Source organism: Trachemys scripta, chromosome 11 (assembly GCF_013100865.1).
Source record: "Trachemys scripta elegans isolate TJP31775 chromosome 11, CAS_Tse_1.0, whole genome shotgun sequence".
Classification (NCBI taxonomy): Eukaryota; Metazoa; Chordata; order Testudines; family Emydidae; genus Trachemys; species Trachemys scripta.
This window is the reverse complement of record NC_048308.1, coordinates 42,761,775-42,781,032: the sequence shown is the minus strand read 5'-3', so window position 1 is coordinate 42,781,032 and position 19,258 is coordinate 42,761,775. Positions and strand designations below refer to the sequence as shown.

The 19,258-nt window shown below is 39.1% G+C and overlaps 2 protein-coding genes and 1 long non-coding RNA gene across 18 annotated transcripts in view; 2 read left to right on the top strand and 1 right to left on the bottom strand.

Moving 5' to 3' along the window:
• The window catches only part of SESTD1 (SEC14 and spectrin domain containing 1), a 119,848-nt gene extending 116,395 nt beyond the window's left edge, over window positions 1–3,453 (top strand). For all 8 annotated transcript variants that reach the window (XM_034785779.1, XM_034785782.1, XM_034785780.1 and 5 more), the window contains one exon: window positions 2,711–3,453. In XM_034785779.1, the coding sequence (XP_034641670.1) occupies window positions 2,711–2,840 (130 nt within the window). In that variant the 3' untranslated portion in view covers window positions 2,841–3,453. The remainder of the gene's footprint in view (window positions 1–2,710) is intronic.
• On the bottom strand, window positions 54–19,213 carry LOC117884873. 3 transcript variants are annotated; one of them, XR_004647677.1, is made up of 6 exons: window positions 19,047–19,213; window positions 7,587–7,760; window positions 7,161–7,396; window positions 4,119–4,187; window positions 1,533–1,684; window positions 54–255 (listed from the first exon to the last, which is right to left on the bottom strand). It is a non-coding gene; the product is annotated as an uncharacterized LOC117884873 (long non-coding RNA). The 3 variants fall into 3 exon arrangements; XR_004647678.1 differs by lacking the exon at window positions 4,119–4,187; XR_004647679.1 differs by lacking the exons at window positions 54–255; window positions 1,533–1,684; window positions 4,119–4,187 and adding an exon at window positions 5,358–6,526.
• CCDC141 (coiled-coil domain containing 141) overlaps window positions 17,806–19,258 on the top strand; it is a 152,842-nt gene continuing 151,389 nt past the window's right edge. For 3 of the 7 annotated variants that reach the window (XM_034785769.1, XM_034785770.1, XM_034785767.1), the window contains exon 1: window positions 17,808–18,051. In XM_034785769.1, coding sequence (XP_034641660.1) covers window positions 17,950–18,051 — 102 coding nt within the window. In that variant the 5' untranslated portion in view covers window positions 17,808–17,949. Of the gene's footprint in view, window positions 18,052–19,258 lie in introns of all 7 variants that reach the window. The other 4 variants (XM_034785771.1, XM_034785774.1, XM_034785772.1 and 1 more) reach the window with 2 other exon arrangements.

Here is a 19,258-nt window from a genome sequence, read left to right as displayed (position 1 = left end):
GCTAGCCAATGGGAAAAAAATCAGCAATAGAAATAGTCTGCCCATTGCTTTCAACTGTATTCTTTATTTCCATGCACTCACTCCATCCATAGTGACTAGGATTGCATACAAGGCACTCATACTTTGAACTACAGGCTTGGGAGCTTGAGTGAGATGTTCTCCCTCTGAGAAGTGCTGCTGAGTAAGCAGGTAGCCACATTCTGCACTAACAGAAGTTTTCAAATTGTCTTCAGGTGCAGCTCCAATTAGACACTGCTGCAATAGAAATACAGAAAAGCATGCTTGGTTCTTGCTTATGTAAGGCCTGAGCTCACTGTCTATCTTTCATGAACACTTAAAATTCACCAATTAATTATTTTTAAACATATTTTAATTTCTTTGTCATTGAGATGTCCATTTCACATACTGAAAACGAGTTATCTGAAACAAGACCCAGTTGCTGGTCAGTCAGGGTTTTCCTCCAGGGATGATTGTAACCAGAAATCAAAACAAATAAACATACGCAAAATAAAGTACTGGAAACCTCCCCTCAGTCATTCACAAAGTCTTTTCCCTAAGACCTCTGGGCCCTTGATGGTTATGGTTATGTGTAAAGTTTCAACCTTTGGGGCCACCTTAAAAAATGGGTGAAGGTCCCAGGCAGTCATTTCCTCCTCCTTATTGCAACCAGCCCAAAGACGAAGCTTATCCCAGGCTCTGAAATACTGGCAGGCTGAGGTACTATTCCTTCATTTCATGTGGTGGAGGTGGGGCAGTTCACCACTGCTGCTTGTTGTATTTTAAAATGTTGCTCACACCTTCTGTCTCCTTACACTTAGCTATTAGAATGATGGAAGGAGCATTTCCAATGCAAATATTTATTCATAAATTAATTGATGCTTTTGCTGCCTGCCATCATTCTTACAAATAGAAACTTATTCCTCTGAATGTTTACAAATACTGGCAAAGCCAGTCTGAGTGTTTTATTTGTGGGAATATTTATCTATACTTTTTCTAAATTTAATCCTGGCTAGTATCAGTTATTCTTATAATGCTCATTGGGTTAAGACCCATTTCACTAGAAGAAATACTACCTCTTGGGCCAAATCCAGTGCTTACCTAGAATGGGTGTGCACAACTGCTGTGTGCTCTTCCATATATACATTATAGAGTAGACAAGCATGCTTTATGAAGAACTGCTCTAATTTCTGTTCCTGAGAAGCAATCTTACCCTTTGGTTAGAGCAATTGCTGTGTAGTTTGTATCTTGTTAATGAGACTTTGTCCATTTCCGGGAATGGGATATCTTTCTTACATCAAATGGTGTATTTCTGATAAACTGGGTCCATCTCTAATGCCTCACATGTACTTTTGTGTGGTTATAGTGGTGTTAGTATTTTTTTTAATAGTCCCTTCTCTGAAATGTCACCTCTTTTTAAGGACAGTCAGTTTTTTTGTTGTGCTTTGCACTTTTCTGGATAAATTACTGTAAGGGACATTTGTCAACTTAAAAAACATACTTCTGTCTGAACAGTTTTTATCTTCTCTCCTTACCTGCAACACCACTGATTGCTGAGGTTGAAAGAGATGAGAGGAACAAATATTTTTCTCAATTTTTTCAGTTTACTTTGTGCATTTGACATTTTTGGTATAGTCAACTTCACTCTTCCTGGTATAGTTGTCAGTAAAGTATTTCTTCTATAGGTCTTTTCCATGGCAAGAGGGGAGAAAAAAAATTTTTTTTAAAGAGAGCAAGGAACTGTGGTTGAAAAACCACAAGAATTGACAGGTGGACTCGGGGCAAGTGTACTACCTGAAACCACTTTTAACTCATTTTTTAAATTTCATTAGATTTCAAGTTGACAGTGTCCCTATATGATTGAGTGTGCCATCCCTTTCTTTAACCAATTTCACTCTAACCTCTCCTCTATTTCCTAGCTTGTAAGTACTGTCTATTTTTTCCTACAAGTGCTCAGCTTTCATGGTTAGGGAAGGTAACAGCATTCCCAGGACAACCAGTAATGGTGCTGCAATGTCATTGATCACTTGTCTGTTGCTATATGATGAAATCAAACCCACATTATTTAGACAGTGACTAAAGTAGTATTTATATAAGAAAAACTTCATATTCTTTTAGCATAATCTAAATTAATTAAATGGACAGGTTTTTTTTCTTGTAGCTATAAGGAGATATGTCATGTATTTGTGTAAGTTGTTGATGTATTATGAATTTGTAGAGCACATTTTGGGTGTTACTGCAGTACAAATAACCTTGTTACTGTGATGTAATATTTATTAAAGAAACGTTTGCCTTGCTGACTATTTGGACATTAAAGTAAAAAAGCCAATAACAATTACACATTTTTAAAAAATGAATCTGGTACTCAGACGTGCCAGATTGGGCATCCTGAGCTACAGAACAGAACAAATGTAGCACAGGGAGTGGCAAAGCAAACTTACGTTGACCTGCTAACATGCTTCATAGTTGTTCTGAAGGGACTGCTTTGGTGAATGATAGGATAGTTCAGTCTCCATATTTATTTTCTGATTAGTCATAGCAAAATTACAATTTAGGGTCTGCTCTTAAGCCCACTGAAGTTGGCATTTAAAATTACAAGCAGAAAAGAACCTATATTTCTATGCTGTTTGAAGTTTTCAGGAGTTTATTTGTATTTGCATGAGAATTCTAGTGTTGTTTTACCTTTCTTTGTGTGTGTGTGTTTGTTTTTTAGTACTGAGCAGTACTTTGGGAGCCCAAGTGACATGGCTTCTACAGCAGAACACATTAGAGAGAAGATGAAACTACTTAGCCTGAAAAAGCAGCAGCTGAGACAACCAGAAGCCACTACCCCAGAGAGCTAATAGACTGGACCCTTATCTACCAGCTCATAAGAAGACTTCAGTTTGTAACCCAGCATGTTGTCTGAATCTTACAGCATTTGACATAATGCATTTCATAGCCATTATAAAAGTCTCATCTTTTTCAAAGTAAACATTGCTCCTCAACATCGTAACACTGTACATCTGCCAAGCCATAATTATTTAACATGCTATGAAACCATAGATTCCAAGTATCTTATCAAAAAGAACTGTAAACCTTGCACTGAAAAATTGCTGTAAAGCTTTACCCTGACCTGTCAGTTGCTTCTTAGTTAAACAGCTGACATAAGCTTTGAATGGTGCTAATCAGAATGTAGAAATTCCACATATGAAACAGTAGCTCTCTTTATCCCCCCCCCCCCCCAGTGATGTAGTATTTTTAGGCTGTAGGTAAGCTACCTGTTTGTGTAGACAGTGGTGACCCTATAATTTTAATTTGTAATACTTTAAAAATGACCGTTTCTGTTGTGCCAATATGCAGCCTGCCCATCAAATCTTTGATATATCCGATTCATTAAACAGATGTTTTCCTATTTGTATTGATATGTATTAAAAGCTGATTGTGCTTAATAAAAACCATCTTTTAAAAATCTGATACAAATTCATTGTTATGATTTATCTTCCCAAATGCGAATACTCTGTTTGTTACATACTCAAAGTTGGTAAAATCACATTTTTACGAAGTCCATATCATTCTTCTTAAGGATCACATTATGGTACCCTTACTCACTGAGTAGTGTCTTTCTTTAGGAGTAGCTCCACTGACATCAGTGGAACTACTCCTGGAGCGAGCTAGGAGGGTATTACAATCTGGCCCTCAATGACTGATTTTTTTAAATTTTTTTTTTAAACCAGGAAAAATCAGCAGTGCACAATAGCAAACTGTTATGTGCACAAGACAGAGGACAAAACATTAACAAGGACGTCCATATAAACTCTTGTTGTTATTCATGGTTGGTGGGTGTTTTCTTTGTTTCATTTAAGATCTCTTGACACCTATAATGGGAGAGGATGGTCTATGCCCTTTGAATTGAGGATGTTGAGCAGTGTGGACTCTAGACACCTTCACTATTGCTTCTGAGCGATTGAAGATTTTCATTTAATTACACGTGGTCGATATGAAATTCCCAAACAGTCTAAAACCACAGGGATTGTAATAAAACAAGATTTATTAAGAATAGGAAATCGGATTAAAAAAAATAAACTCTATGCATAATTTGGCTAGCCTTTCACCCTGCAAAAACTAATCCAGATACATACCATTCATGTACATACAGGAAAGTAAAGTCTCACATTTCCAGAGCATGTATCCTTTCTCCCATCTGATCCCTTTTGAAAACAGCATGTCAAAAAGTCAGCTTGCACTTTTAAGTGTCCTGTGTCATCTCTCCCACTTTCTTGACTCATAGCACTGCTGTACTTTTTTGGATTTCTTTGATGTACCTGATTTCAAAGTGTGGGTCTGCAGAGAGGGGAGCATTAGGCTGTCTCTTACGTTTTTTTCTCCAAATAAATTTATCATTTTAATGTTTGGATTGGCTACACAATTAGTTTCCCTGGAGGTGGGAGAAGGGCGGTGTTCCATAAAACTTCCATAACTTAAAAAGTTCCTTGAAAGTTAAGTATATTCACACAATAGTTGTTTAAGTTCATCATCACTTTAAAAAAAAAAAAAAGCCTACTCAGCTCTCTGCCTTCCTTCTAGACTAAAGCCCATGATTACTAATGGTCCTGGCTAGAGGCTTCAAACTAAATCTATCTTGTCTGCTTTTGAGGAGATGGTTCACTTTTTCCTTGTAATTCTCTAAACTTTATTTCGCTCTATATCAAATGTGAGTTAATGATAAAGAGCAACTTGTCATGAAGGAAACCAATTTAAATTTCAAATTTTGAGGGGTTTCTAAATAATTTATATATATTTCTTTTAAAAGCTTTTTTTAAAAACCACCTTTATATTCTTTAAAAGAAACGGATCCTCAATGTAACTTGTTTATTAATTATTTGTCACTTTAAACTTTGTCAAATAATTATCTTCACTTTATGAAGAAGTTATCTAAAAATTGGGGCTTTTTTAAATTCCTGTATTCAAAGTGAGCTGTTTACATCTAGTTCAAATTGTGAATAAATAAATAGTGATTTCTCATTACAGCAAATGGCAAATCATGTCTCAAAGTACTTTGGCAAGAAATACAGAATCTTTTACAGTGCACTAATATATAATGTACTACTGCATCTAACTTATTTTTACAGTATATTTACGTAATGTTGTTTTAAAATAAGGATTACAGTACTTTACAGTATAAATGCTCATTTTAAAGGTTTATTTAATATTACAATAAGCAATTTTAAGTCAGGTTGAATTGTTTGATTCTAAGCAATGAGAATGTGGTGGTTATGTTCTGGTTAATTTTGGGGATGAGAGAACTTTACTTGGGAAGAGCAAATAGAATGAATGGTATTTAACACAAGACGCAAACATGAAATTAAATCAAGCCATTAATAAGCACAAAGTCTCCACTTTCACAAAAATTGTTTATAAGTCTTATTTGTTGAAGACAATAAATAAGGGGCTGTAGCATAAAATCCTGGGAGAATGCTAGTGTTCAAAACAATACACTTGCTCGTTATAAACTAAGGCTATTTGCATATTTTTGTTCTACTTGATGGCTCAATAACATACTCTAATACAGAGCAGTCTTAAAAACCCTGTGGTGCATCCAGCCTGACAGCAATGCTGTTTATGTGACAGTTACATACGTAATTAAGAAGTGTTCCCTGCCCTGTAGCCTCTGCACATGTAGCTTTTGGTGACAGCTATGGAGACTAATGTCATGGCTACAGGAATGAAGATTAAGTTGTGCCCTGCTGCAACAGGCCGCAAGCCAAGGATTGCCCAAGCACATTGGCACTCTGACCACACCCCCTTTCCTTTGGTCCAGTCCTTGACATGGCCCTTGTGCTATGCTAGCTCTGTGTCACAGAGGGAAATCCCTCTATAAATGGAAACATCTAGAATGGGGAAAGGTAGGAATCTGGCCCTGTATCTTTTGTAAGAAGAAATGGCTATAGTTTCTCAGTTCCAGTTGCATAAGTGCCAGTTGTCTCTACAAATCCTTCCTTCCTACCAATGCTCTTGAGCTCAACTGTTACAACTAAAGGTTTAATTTTGATATAATTTCTTTAAAGCTGTATTGAATTTAGCTAATTGGGAACATTTTCATGATGGCTTGGCATTAATTGTATCTATTTCTGGTGATATTGTGCTTCTGGACTCTACAAATGTATAGCCCTTAGCACTACCCAAGGGGATAGGACCTTATACATGGGGATGCTGAAGGATACAACTGTTTAAACCATCTGTGTTGTAGCTTGTCTGTTACTGGAAGGTTTTCAGCCACAATAAGAAAAGGTTAACAAAGTAGTTAGATCCCCTTACGCTCATTCAAAGGAACAAGCCAGAGGGGAGCAGAGAAGGTCCCAATCCATGCAAACAATAGCTACAACAGCCAGCAGATGTGAACTCCAGGGCTAGCAAGAGTGAGTAACCTCTTTTTTTTTTTTTTTTTGTGACTATCAAGTCTCCCAAAGTTAAAATAAATCCCTCCAATCATTTAACTGGTTTATGATGTCTCTGGGAAGACACTTGTCCCTTGTAAAAGAGGCAAATCCTGGAACAAAAAATACACAAATAGAAAGGTGAAGAATTAGGATGTCACAGTTGTTCCACTTCTTCACAACTATCAGATCGATTCTCCTCATTGTTTCATTGCTAGCATAGGTTCTTAAAACGTCACTGTCCAGAGGGTAACATTCTGGCGTGACTTCATCCTGGAACTTAAATCTGGTGTTAAAAATCTACTGATCTATCATTCAAACTGTTATGCTATACATCTGCCTGACTTTCTATATCTTCTCAATTGGTACTTAATTAGCCCCATCTCTATAGTACCAGATGCCTTTCTATCAATCTGATCCATCTTGTATTTAGTTGTGACACTCTGGTGACCTTTTCCTGGCCTGAAGAAGAGCTCTGAAACTTTAAAGCTTGTCTCTTCCACCCATAGACCCAATAAAAGGTATTACCTCATTTATCTTATCTATCTTTTCTCTATTAATGTTACTTTTGATTTCACAGGGTAAGGAAGGAGGACACAACATTGAAATACCCCAACGTTCCATTGCATATAGAAAAGCAAAGGAAATTTTAATCAGTCTTAAGTTTGGATGCTGGGAATGGGCTGGGGGGGACAGGGGGAGGAAGGGAAGTAGGACACTACATAGGGAGAAAAAAAAAGTACTCACAGGTAATTTACTGCAACTCTGAACTGAGGCACTGTAAGGCGTTGTTCCTGACTGCATGTGTAATAAAGCATTTCTGGTAATATATGGTGCTGTTTTGTTTCCAGTGCAAAGGCATCAACAAAATGTTGGATGTACAAGGTGCATGATGAGCCTGATGCTTTGATGATGCAACTGTCACCATGTCCCTCGCTCTTAAAATTTTTCATCTGCTCCCATGGAATCACCTGTGTAACATACTGAAAATATATTAAAGCGTATTGTGCAGATATGTTCAAAATCATGCAGACTTGTGGAATCATTTTTTTAAAATTAGAAATATAGGAAACCTATTTACCATCTTTCTATATAAAGAAAAAAAGTTGATATACATCAACAGTTTTGTAGACAACGTATGTCATATAGTCTACTATTAATATTAGATCATACCTGTGGGAACACCTAACACTGTTGGTGCTGTACAATTGTGAGTGACGGAATACTGTAGCTCCCTCTGACTTCTTATAATCAGACATCTGTGCTTAAGAACTCTGAGCGGACCCAAGGTAAATATTCTTAGTTTCCAACAGTCAGTGTATGATGTTCTTCCTTTCTGAGGTTGAGCTGACAAGAGATTTCCATGAAGCTTCAGTTACAAAGCATGAACAGGAGGGATATTGAGTGTCCTTGACAACTGCTTTACACAATTTGCAAAAACTTCGTTTTTTCTTATGTAAGTACAATCTTTTTTTTTAACCACATCCAAGAACACAGATATACATCAACTTGAGACTTGCATGAGTCTTCCATCTATAATCAGATGTGACTGCCAGTAGACCACATATGTGCACTGAGTAAATGAGAATGTAACTTGAAGAGCTCTGACAATGGCTCCTAGATTAGAACACACATCCTAATAAGCAACTGTCATGTATTTAGTACAGAGTTGGCTGTGATGGTTCATTACAGTAAGATGCTGAGGAGCACATGAAGTATTGAGCTTCAACTGCATGTAAATCAATAGGAGTTTGGCATGTTTTAGGACTAAAATATTTTACTCAGTCATTTTCTTGCATATTGATCCAACCCATTACTCAGGTAACCTGAGTCCCAAGGATCTTATAAACATTTATTAATAATTTCTGAGTATACAATACTTTAGTGAGATGGAGACCAGAGAAAGATGTCACTCAGCTATTTTATTCAAAAAGAGATTAATGCTGGGGATGAAAATCTGAGAAAATAATCTAGGCCAGAAGTTTTGTAGTGCCTTTTTAGCAGTAGGAACAGCCTCCCAGATGAAGTGGTAGATGGCCCATTGTTTGAGACACTTCAAATATACACCGGAACAAAGCACTAGAAAATAATATTGCAGCCCATTGGCAACAGGCCAGATGATCTAAAAAGATTGTTTACCTCTCTATCCATGATTCTGTACTCCATTGCTATACCCTAATTTTCTCTGTTTCATTCCTGAAGAAGTAAAAATGTTCCCATTATTTTAAGTGCCGTATTTCAGATAAAACTGATTTTTAGTGTATTTGCAGTCCCTGGATTGTCCTATGGAGTTTTTGTCCTTTCATTTTTCATATGCACTTTTAAGTTTCTTAGCAAGACTTAGATACTGGATAAGTGACAGTATCATTGCTGACTTTTCAGGCTTGCATGGATGGCTGTGAATCCCCCTGCCTCACTGGATTATAGTTTGCAGAGCTCCAATGTGCTCCAGCCTCAGCAGGAGTCTTTTAATGCTACAACAGGATTTTTCAGACCCTAGGCCAAATGTTCAGTGTTCATAAATATCCCATTCTACTCCTGAGGTAGTTTGCAAAAACAGCGAGGAGTCCTTGTGGCACCTTAGAAACTAACAAATTTATTTGGGCATAAGCCTTCATGGGCTAGAACCCACTTCATCAGATGCATGGAGTGGAAAATGCAGGAGCAGGTATAAATACATGAAAAGATGGGAGTTGCCTTACCAAGTGTGAGGTCAGTCTAACGAGACAATTCAATCAACAGTAGTATATCAAGGGAGGAAAAATCACTTTTGTAGTGGTAATGAGAGTGGCCCCATAGCTACTAGATAGAAGAATTGCAGCTGAGATGGTGAAATAATAGTTTTGTGTTACAACTGTAACTCTGATTTGGTTAAAGAAACCGAAAAGCCTGCAGAGCCAGTGCAAGTGAGGAAAAATAAATCTGCGTCTAGCTGATTTTCTCTCTTACAAATTTCTCTTTTTTAAAAAATGTGAATAATTGATTGGCCTTCTTTCTTTTTTTATTCAGAATAGTAAAGTGCCATAAAGCAATTGGCTGAAATAAAAGAACCAACACAAAAAAGAGAAAGTGTGAAGCAGTTCAGATTTTCTCAACAGACTTCTCATGGTTATGCTAAGGTAAAGTGATATGAATACTGTAATGAGGCAAAATCCAATGTATGCATAATGTGCTAGAATCTAAGTCCCATTGACTTTGGCTTCTAAGTCCCTTAGGTGTATTTTGTAAACCTTCCCACATGGCACTTCCTAAAGGGCTTATTATTTTACTTAAATATAACACTGTTCTGCTGGAGGATTCTGAGGCACTTTATAAATGATATATATACAACACCACTGACCTGCAGCCACCTCTGCAGCAGAGGGTAGCAACCACCTGGCAGACAGAGTATTGCACAGCTTTGGAGGTAGGGAGGAGGAGGAGAGGAAACTTAGGCCAAAGACATGAGGGCAACCTTCTGTGAAATGTCAGAGAGTTCTTAATGTCAACACAGAGCAGTCAAAACCTTGATTTTTAAGTTCTTGCATTATGTGACTTTTGCCTCAGTGCTACAATAGAAGAATATTATTGCTCAATGTGCATTGCCAGTAGAGATAGTAGCAGAGTACTATTCCCAAACCATTACATTTACAAAGATGGAAATTAAGTCTAAGAACAGAGTGTTACTGCTAAGAGTGTGATCTCTTTAAAAAAAAAAAAAAAACAAAAAAACAAAAAAAACATATTAAACAAAATTCTAGAAACTCAGGAGGTTTACAGCTCAGATCCTAACATTTGTACACCAACATAGAAATATGTGCATGTGTGAAAGAGATACAAGTGCACGTCTTCATCTGACATTTTTATGGCATGAGGGTTCTTCCCTATGTATTGGGAAGTGTCACGGCAGATTTTTTTATCCATGGGAGATAGGCTCCACATTAGATTTCATGAGAACAAGTACAGCACAGCTCATTGATGACTGTAACTTACAGGAACAGACTAAGTGGGCAGAGGAAAAAGATTATATTAATATTTGATGCACCTTCATCTCTTCTAATTATGTCATGCAACTTGATGATTGACCTCAGGGAAGGGGGTGGAGCAGGGATTTGCAGTTGGTTATTGCTTGAGAGGCAAGGATATGGGGAGAGAGAGAGAGAGAGAGAAAGAAAGAAAGGGAAACGCATGCATAAAACAGACACAGGTATATTTCACTGGTGTCCGCTTTTAAACAGTCGTGCTGAACAAGATGGAGTTAATTTTATATATATAAAATCTTTTTCAGTTTCCTGTGGTAAATGATAAGGTAAGTGGGCTGTAATCATTTTAAACAGAACTCTGTAGTCCTTGGGTATTTTAACAATGTTTTAATTAGGAGCTGCAGTCTTTAGCTCCTCCTGCTGAACTCCACTCATTGGATAAAGTAGCTGTTGCAGTTACATGTGTGAAATGATGTGCTGTTAAGAGTTCAGTTGTGCCATCTGCTTATCTAATAAGTTCTAAATTTAGCTCTGAAATTCAGGTCCATGAAGACAGCTATCCCTTTTTCTTAAACAGCAAGATGGCTTCATTGTTTAGTATGGCTAATGTGGTTATGCCTATTTGAGCTCTTATCTCTTGTTAACAGATTCATACTATATTTTTGTGTCAGTGCAGACTGATTTCTTTCTTAAGATGAAACAGAGACAGTATTAATCTTTAATCAGGTCCTTTAGCCAGGGTTTAAGCAATAATGTATCTGTGCATGGTCCATATGATTTTTAATCTTTCTTTTTATTGTAGCCCAAGTTGAGTACAGAGATCTGGGTGCTGTTCATAAACATTAAAAATAATTACATGGAAACAACCCCTTCATATGGCTTTCTACTTTTTAAATATATGTTGAACACTATAATTAATAATACTGGGCAAGATTGTCATTTTATAGTACCTCATTAATGGGCCAGCATGTAATTGCCTCAGGAGCTGATCCAAATCGTAATCTACCTCCTGGTTCCCCCTCTCCCTCAGAGAGAAGAGTAGCCTGTGCCACCTCTATATCTGTGGCAGCGTACATATGCTGGTGCACTAGCACAGCTGCACTGGCTTGCATCTTGGATGGATGTTCAAATGCACCTAAGGTTTTTAAGAGCACAAGTTCCACTGACTTTCCCTGCATGCACGAGTGAGAGGATAGAGCAATGCTGCAGTGGCTATATTCATGGGATAGGTAGTTCATGTAGAGCAGGGGTGGACCAACTTTTTGGCCCGAGGGACACATCTGGGTGGGGAAATTCCATGCAGGGCCATGAATGTAGGGCTGGGGCAGGAGGTTGGGGTGCAGGAGGGAGTGTGGGGTGTGGGAGGGGGTACGGTGTGCAGGAAGAGGCTCAGGGCAAGGTGTTGGGCAGAGGAGGGGTTCTGGGGTGTATGAAGGGGCTCAGGGAAGGGGGTTGGGGTGCAGGAGGGGTATGGCAGGAGACTCAGGGCAGGGAGTTGGGGTGTGGGGTGTAGGAGGGGTTTGGGGTGTGGGCTCCGGCCCGGTGCCGCTTACCTGGAGTGGCTCTGGGGTGGCAGGGCAGGATCCCTGCCTGTCGGCCCCACACCACTCCAGGAAGCGGCCGGGACCACGTCCCTGCAATCCCTGTGCGAGGGCAGGCAGAGGGCTCTGCGTGCTGCACTTGCCTGTGGTTCCACACCTGAAGCTCCCATTGGCTGCAGCTCCCCGTTCCCGGCCAATGGGAGCTTCAGGGGAGGTACCCACAGGCAAGGGCAGAGCGCGGAGCTCTCTGCCTCGCTTCCCTCCCCCAGTGGCTGCAGGAACATGGTACCGGACGCTTCCAGGAGCGGTGCAGGGCCCGCAGGATTAAAAGGTCACTTACACCTCCATACTCTTGTTCAAGAGTGAGCAGAATAGGCCATGATCCGCCCTATATTGATAGGTTTGCAATCCAAGCTTCTAAGTTGACTATGCATGCTTTTGTACTATGAGTATTTTGACTGTGAGTGAAGCCTTGCAACATTTCATTGTGGCACTCCACCGTGGTGGGTTTTTTTGTTTGTTTTTTGAGGCAAACAAAAGCAGAGAAGGCCCATTTGCCATTTCCTAATTCAAATTAAAAGGACACACAGTCCTTCTCTGTTTATTTGGGTTGTATGGGAAAAGATATAAGCAGTACAGAGTTCAACTTCTTTTAGTGATGTTCACTCTCTGTAACTATTCTAATTCATTGCATTGCTCATGCTTCTCTCATAGTGGCAACATGTAAAAATTCACCTCGTGGACCAGGAGAAGTTGTAATTTGATTTTCACTTTATCATTTTAGGGAGTAGCATAAATCTGACTTGTGTTTTTTATTGTCTGAGAACAAAATAAAATTAAACTTGCAAAGAAAATGTTACAGGGTAATTCATGTGTTTGGATTTGGTGACATCCGTTCAGACTAGTTGGTTTAGTGATAAACTAACAGATAACTAACAGAGCTGCTTGGTAATTATGGTGGAAACTTATGCTTCTTCCTTTCTAAGACACCCCAGATATTTTTTTTTCCTCCACAGTATGGTGCTTCCTTAGCTTATCCAGGGATAAAGAACTCAAGGAAATAACATTGTAGCATAACAGTGCAACAACCACCAAAAATAAAGGTTGAAATTTGAGAGCACTTATAATTTTATTGCATGATAGAGGAAAGAAACCTGCCTTCCTGCAGAGGTTCTAGACTGATGGCTCTGAATCCCAGAAGCTGAAATTTCCCTTACCACCAGTATGGAGTAATGAGTTCTTGAGAGCAGAATAATGTTAAGGTAAGAAATAAACAGTAGGACTGACTGCAAAATCTGCGGGAGTTCAAATATCATTATGATAGTGACTCGTAAATACAAATGTAAGCACTCTCTGTGCACCAGTCTGAGTGCCAACATTTCTCTTTCCCTGACTTAGGAACCAGGCAAAGGCTAGGAAGGGAAATTTCCTTTTCCAGGTAACAGCAGGCACAAAACTTGGAGCCACATAAATAACAGCCTTTTCCTTATGAGATATCAAGAAGAGAAATTGAAGCTCTGCATTTAAAAGGAGGCTAGAAAAGCCTCCTTAAAATCAGAGTTAGACCCTGCAGTGATATAAAACAAGTCTAATTATGAGTCCCGGATTAGAAGCTGTTTGTTGGTTTGACCTCTTCCATAATTTTGGAAATTTTAGAGACCCAGGCACTTGTGGGCACAAGCCAGATACGAAGATTACATTTGGTCCCTGCAACTCTTCAGGATCAAAGGAAGGGGTTGGGGGAGAAGGCACAGAACAGTAGAAATTATGGCCATTGGACTGAAAAAGCATCAGCTGCCTTTGCTTTGGGATCCAGGTAGGTTTACTACTGTATATATGGGTTTTATGTTGTGGTTGTTCTTGAAAGCAAACAAACAGTAGACTCCATTTGTGCTAGTATATTGAATACCTGAAAATATAGGGGCTACTTGCTAGATCAGTTTTCTGATCTTTGGAAGTGATTCACTGAAAGGCTTTTGCTGAATTTCATACACATTTTCTATATCGTATGCTGGGTGCTATCAGAATAGTGGGTGTTAGCAGATTTATTTTTCTTTGATTTTGCTTTTCTCTTGGATTGTACAGCTGCTTTCCACACAGTAGAGGTCTTCACTGAGGTTCTGGATGTACAGGAAGAATTTAGTTCCACAACTGGTTCTTTAGACTCATACCTTTGCTCTCTGGTAAAGGACTCAAGCAATGTGAATGGTCCTGCCTTTTGATGCAACCTCAGAGGGAAGTTCTAAGTAATTGTTTTTCTGCCCAGTGGGCATTCACATTACTCCTCCTGCTCAATGTGTAAATGGGGGGTTAGTGAAGGGGCACATGTTGAAGTGTTTCCAATATGCTGATGACACACACTTTATCCTTTTGTCCAAGCCATAGAATGCAATTGAGCATCTGCCACAGTGCCTAGTAGCAACTGGGGCATAGATAGCTTTGACCTCTAAAACCCTGTATGATGTGGAACGTGTCTCCCTGAAAGACACTTTCCTTCACCATGTGATATAGTCAAAGCTGAACTCATTGGAGGCACTAGAATTTGGAAGTCCCTTGGTATATAAGAGAAGGAGCAGCCAGTAGGACATTCTCCTGGAGGACCTCTGAACACCGAGCACAACGGGACCTTGATCTTTAACAGGGGTTCCTTGGTGCCACTGTCGTAGGAAAAAAGTGATGATAGTCTATCTATTTGGGCAGGTGTTGAGGGAAGGTTTAGATTTTGGAGGCTCAGGCTGAAGTGTGGATTTTTCTGAGGGAGGATGAAGGTTTTGTGCAGAGATGCCTCTGATTTGTTACTGCAGTTTTTGTCTTGCACTGTACTTTTAATGATCTGTCTGGGCTATGTGGCCATTTTTATATTTACATGTTGAAAATGAAATAAATAAAAATGAATTTTGTTTCAAATATAAAGGGACCTAATCACACTTCTCTCTGAAAACTTGTTGCCTACTGTAGTTGTTAAAACCTGAGATTACAGAAACTGATAATATTTTATACTCATTCGCTCTGTTTCCCTTGGATAGTCAGTGAGTACCTCAGTTTTCCCTGTTTGTGGTGGGTTCTTTCACAACAGGCGAGGAAAATATTACTATTCTTTTTGATGCAAGCAGTTAGCAAATATTCGGGATCTTGTAGGTTGCTTCTGTTAGGAGGAGAAATTGGTGATGGAGTCAGGTATATCTTTGATACAGTCCTATTTATTTACAGCAAATGTATATAAATCTTGTTTCCCAAAACACAGCAAGACTCAAACAGCAGAAGAAAGTGTCTTAGCTCACAATTCCAAGCCTCCTTTCAGCCAGGACTCTACCCGAAAGGTAGGTGTGTGTGTGTGTGTGTGTGTGTGTGTGTGTGTGTGTGTCAGCATTTTTTCCAGACCATGCTACAAAGGCCTCACTGGCTGTGTCTGAGGTTTCCTTGATGTTTTTTCTGTGGTGTGTCTCCTACTTCTCTCTCACACACAGCTGCAATCAAATAATTCCCCCACTTCTGCATTTGTTATCAGACCCCCAGGAACCCCTTCAACTGCATGGCCCAGCCACTGTCCAGGTTTGAATGTGATCTAGTCCTCGAGTGCTGGTTTTTCATTGTTTTAGCTATCACGAAACAAAGGGACATTTAATTGGTCCCTTGCTTAGCCTAAATGGAAAGTTTCTGTCACATGCAACAGCTTCAACTAATTAGTGTGATTGTCCAGCCCCAGCATAACCATATTTTTAAAAATAGAAAAATGTGATGGTGAAACAATTAATGTTGGCAAGGAGACAGAGTAGGCAGCGTAGCTGAAACTACTTGAAACTCCATTTGAGGAAACTGACTAGAAGTCAAGTTGATCATGCCCCTTTCAGTAATTCAGAAATCACATTTTCTAAAAGACAGAGAGTCCCATACAAGCTGTACCCTGCACTTGGACCTGCCCAGGTCCAGGAAGCTGCACTAAGTCCCTATCTTCTGGGATATTCTAGAAAGCAAACATACTAATTCTGACAGATAGACAATATTTCAATTCTCTAGTTGATCCAACTTTGTTTATGAGTAAAGTTTTATTTGTACAGTTCATTGTTCCATTTCAGTCTCTCAATTCCAGACATTTTACTTGGCCACACCTGTTACACAAGTACCCATTTAATCTAAAGCGTTGTAGACTTTTTCTCTTCTATGAGCCTCATGAGGTTCTATATAAAGTGTTTGTTTTACTGAGGAGAGTCACTGCAAGGTATGTCAAGGGGTGTTGGGAATGAGTGAAAAGATGTGATATATGCTCTTTTTGGCTCTCTGCATCACATAGCTGAAGAGTTACTGCTTCGTGATTTGTTTTTGGCTTTGGGCCTGGGTATTCTTTTAAAAGAATTGTCATTGATGCCCTCCTCAGACCAGTTAGCTCAAGACTGCTTGCTATCCATAGTTACAAGTGGGCACATGTTTCAAGTGCTTTAGCACAGAGGGCCAGGGGTCACCACATCAGTGTAACTCTGCCCTCCTCTTCCTTCAATACAAAATATTTTATCACTTTCTTTCAGATTTTAGCTTCACTGCTGTCTGAATTGTTTGTTATAATAATTAATAATCTCATAAATAAAATTCAGCCAGTCTATAGTGGAGCCAGCATTGCACTCTGCTCCTATCTGTCGTACTGATGGAACTTCTGAGACACGTTTCATGATGTCCATTGGCATCAGTTCACACATCAACAGGAAGCTTCCATGTGAGGAGAAACTGAGAGAGACACTTCCTGGTCAGAGAATTGCAGAGTTTTTTTTGCGGAGTGCTTGAGTAGCCAGAATTTTTGCTGAATACAAAAGTAATTTTTTTCTTTTGATTTTTATCTTTGAATACTTGACTACATGGATAACTTAATACTCATGGTTCTCTAATGCTATCAAGTTTTGAGCCTGGATTATCTTCTAAATTGATCTAAACTGTTACACAGTTTTAAAGAAATAAAGCAAGCAGATGCTTGTAAGCCTATTAAGTCTGAGGTTTCTCCAATGTGCTTGTGGCATCTGCGCAACCTGTGTACACTCCAGTGTCACTTTCTCAGCTGTTCTGTCACAGGGAATCAAATAGCAGCTGTCTAATACCACAGTCTCTCTGTGCTTGCTCTGCGTTTCTAGCAGTAGAATTAATGTACTGACCTGTGCCACAATTTAAAACTGTCTGTGATTTCCTTGCATTGAATAAAAGCTGATGTGCAGTGCAGCATTTTAATGAGTTGGGAAGAGTGCCTTTACAAGCATATTACTAAAGAGGGATTACTTAAGATTAAACAGAATATAGGAACAATTTGCTATGAAGTGAAGTACTGAATAAAAAATCCCAACAATACTAAGTGATAAAATGCCTTTCAAACGCCTACACAGGATATTTGGATTCCTTTCTTAGTTAATAGGGTCGCTATACATTTTAATGTTTTTGGTAAGAAATCCATTGTTTGGTTCCATTCACAGGGTTTTGTTATATATGTCATACTGTTTATTTTTATATATATATATAGTGCTTTATGATGTGCACTGACTCAGAGAAAAAATTATATTACATTTATGCAGATCATTAATAACTAATAAATGGGGAGAATAACAAGAAGTTGTACAAGTTGAATATTTAGATCAGCTATTTGCCTGTTTGAAAGCCTTATAAGATTTGGATCTATCTGTACAGCATTAGTTTTTAAACTGATTCCAGCTATTTTGATTTGTCTTTTTTCCATTTGCTTATCCAGAGTCAGATGATGTTCACAGAGGCAGCCCTTTACACTTCAGATAATGACAAAAAAGAACAGGCAGCTTAATGCTACCAAACTAGGGGTGTGTCAAATCTCTCTCTCTCTCTCGCTCTCTCAAGAATGATAAACTCAATGGGGTTGTCTATTTTTAACTCCTGTTCTTTCCTTTTGGCAGAGTAATCAGTGTTAGCTGAGCTCTTTTGCTGAATGAATCCAAGTAACCCCCCTGTTTGTTGCCTTCTGAAATGACCAGCGCACATAAGTGTATTGAGGCTGTGGTAATGTATGAAGTCCAATTCTGAAACACCATGTCAAATGAAGGCAGCTCTGGTGAGCACCTTTCTACAACAACAGTCAGTTCAGTTGCTGTTCAGGCTGGAGATTCCAGGATTGTTATCGCTATACTTAAGGTAAGACAACATTTGCTAACAGTTATGCTCTTAGCTCTGTGGCTTGGTCTGCATAGTATTTAGTAACAGTCTGTTCCAAATTCTACTCATATTAGCATCTATTCAGCATAAAATGTCGACCAGGCAAGTACATTTATTTTATTGCTTAAGTTAGTATGTAGAAAACCTTCTAAGAAGTTCATGCTACTTATAGCATATCACTTTTTTCTTTTTTTACGTGAACCAAAACTATTCAGCTAAACTATGTAAGTTCTTAGGGGTCAAGAATATGTCTGAGTCTAAAACGTGGCAGTGTAAATTTAGGGCGCTGTAAAAATGTTAATCATAATATATGTGAACATCTCTTTAGGGAGTTTAGTCTTTTTTTTTTAAATAAATGTATTTATCCACTCTGTTCACTGTACCATTTTCATTCATGACAAATGCACAAAGAACCATTTCAGTTAGCCACGTCTTGTTCAGAGTGTTAGCTGAAAAAAATACCAATTAAAATTGTAGTCATACTTTAAAAACCAAAAGTTAGTTGCCTTTGTCATATATTTTTAGTAGTAGCTCTTGTGTATGTCCTGATGCTTATGAAGACCCGAAGGACCATTTCAGCAACTAGTCCAGCTCACGCAACCTGCATGCAGTTTGGGATGCTAAATTAAGCTGGGGTTTTCAAAGCTGCCTAAGGGAGTTAGACACCAGCCACCAATTGGTATCAGGGCCGGCTCCGGGGTTTTGGCCGCCCCAAGCAGCCAAAACGAACAAAAAAAAGCCGCGATCGCGATCTGCAGCGGCGGGAGGTCCTTCACTCCCAGGCAAATTGCCGCTGAATACCTGGATGTGCTGTCCCTCTCCGGAATGGCCGCCCCAAGCACCTGCTTGAGAAGCTGGTGCCTGGAGCTGGCCCTGATTGGAATGCAATGGAAGTTGGGCACCTCACTCCCTTAGATACCTCTAATCTGTCAGGCTGGGATTAGATTAAAGATAGTGACTGTATGTGTACTTACATCAGTGGGGGTCAGATATTGCATTTAGAACAGCAGAGGGCTTTTTCCTCCCAGGATAAAATTTTCCCTCCTCCTTAGCAGATGTAGAAAGACCCATCTGCAGCAGAAGTGTTGCAAGGAAGGGCAGGACTTTGGAGAGGCCACATACTGCCCCCTGTGCACCATGGAACATCTAGTCATGAGTGGCTCTGCAGTTTAGTGGGGATTTGGAA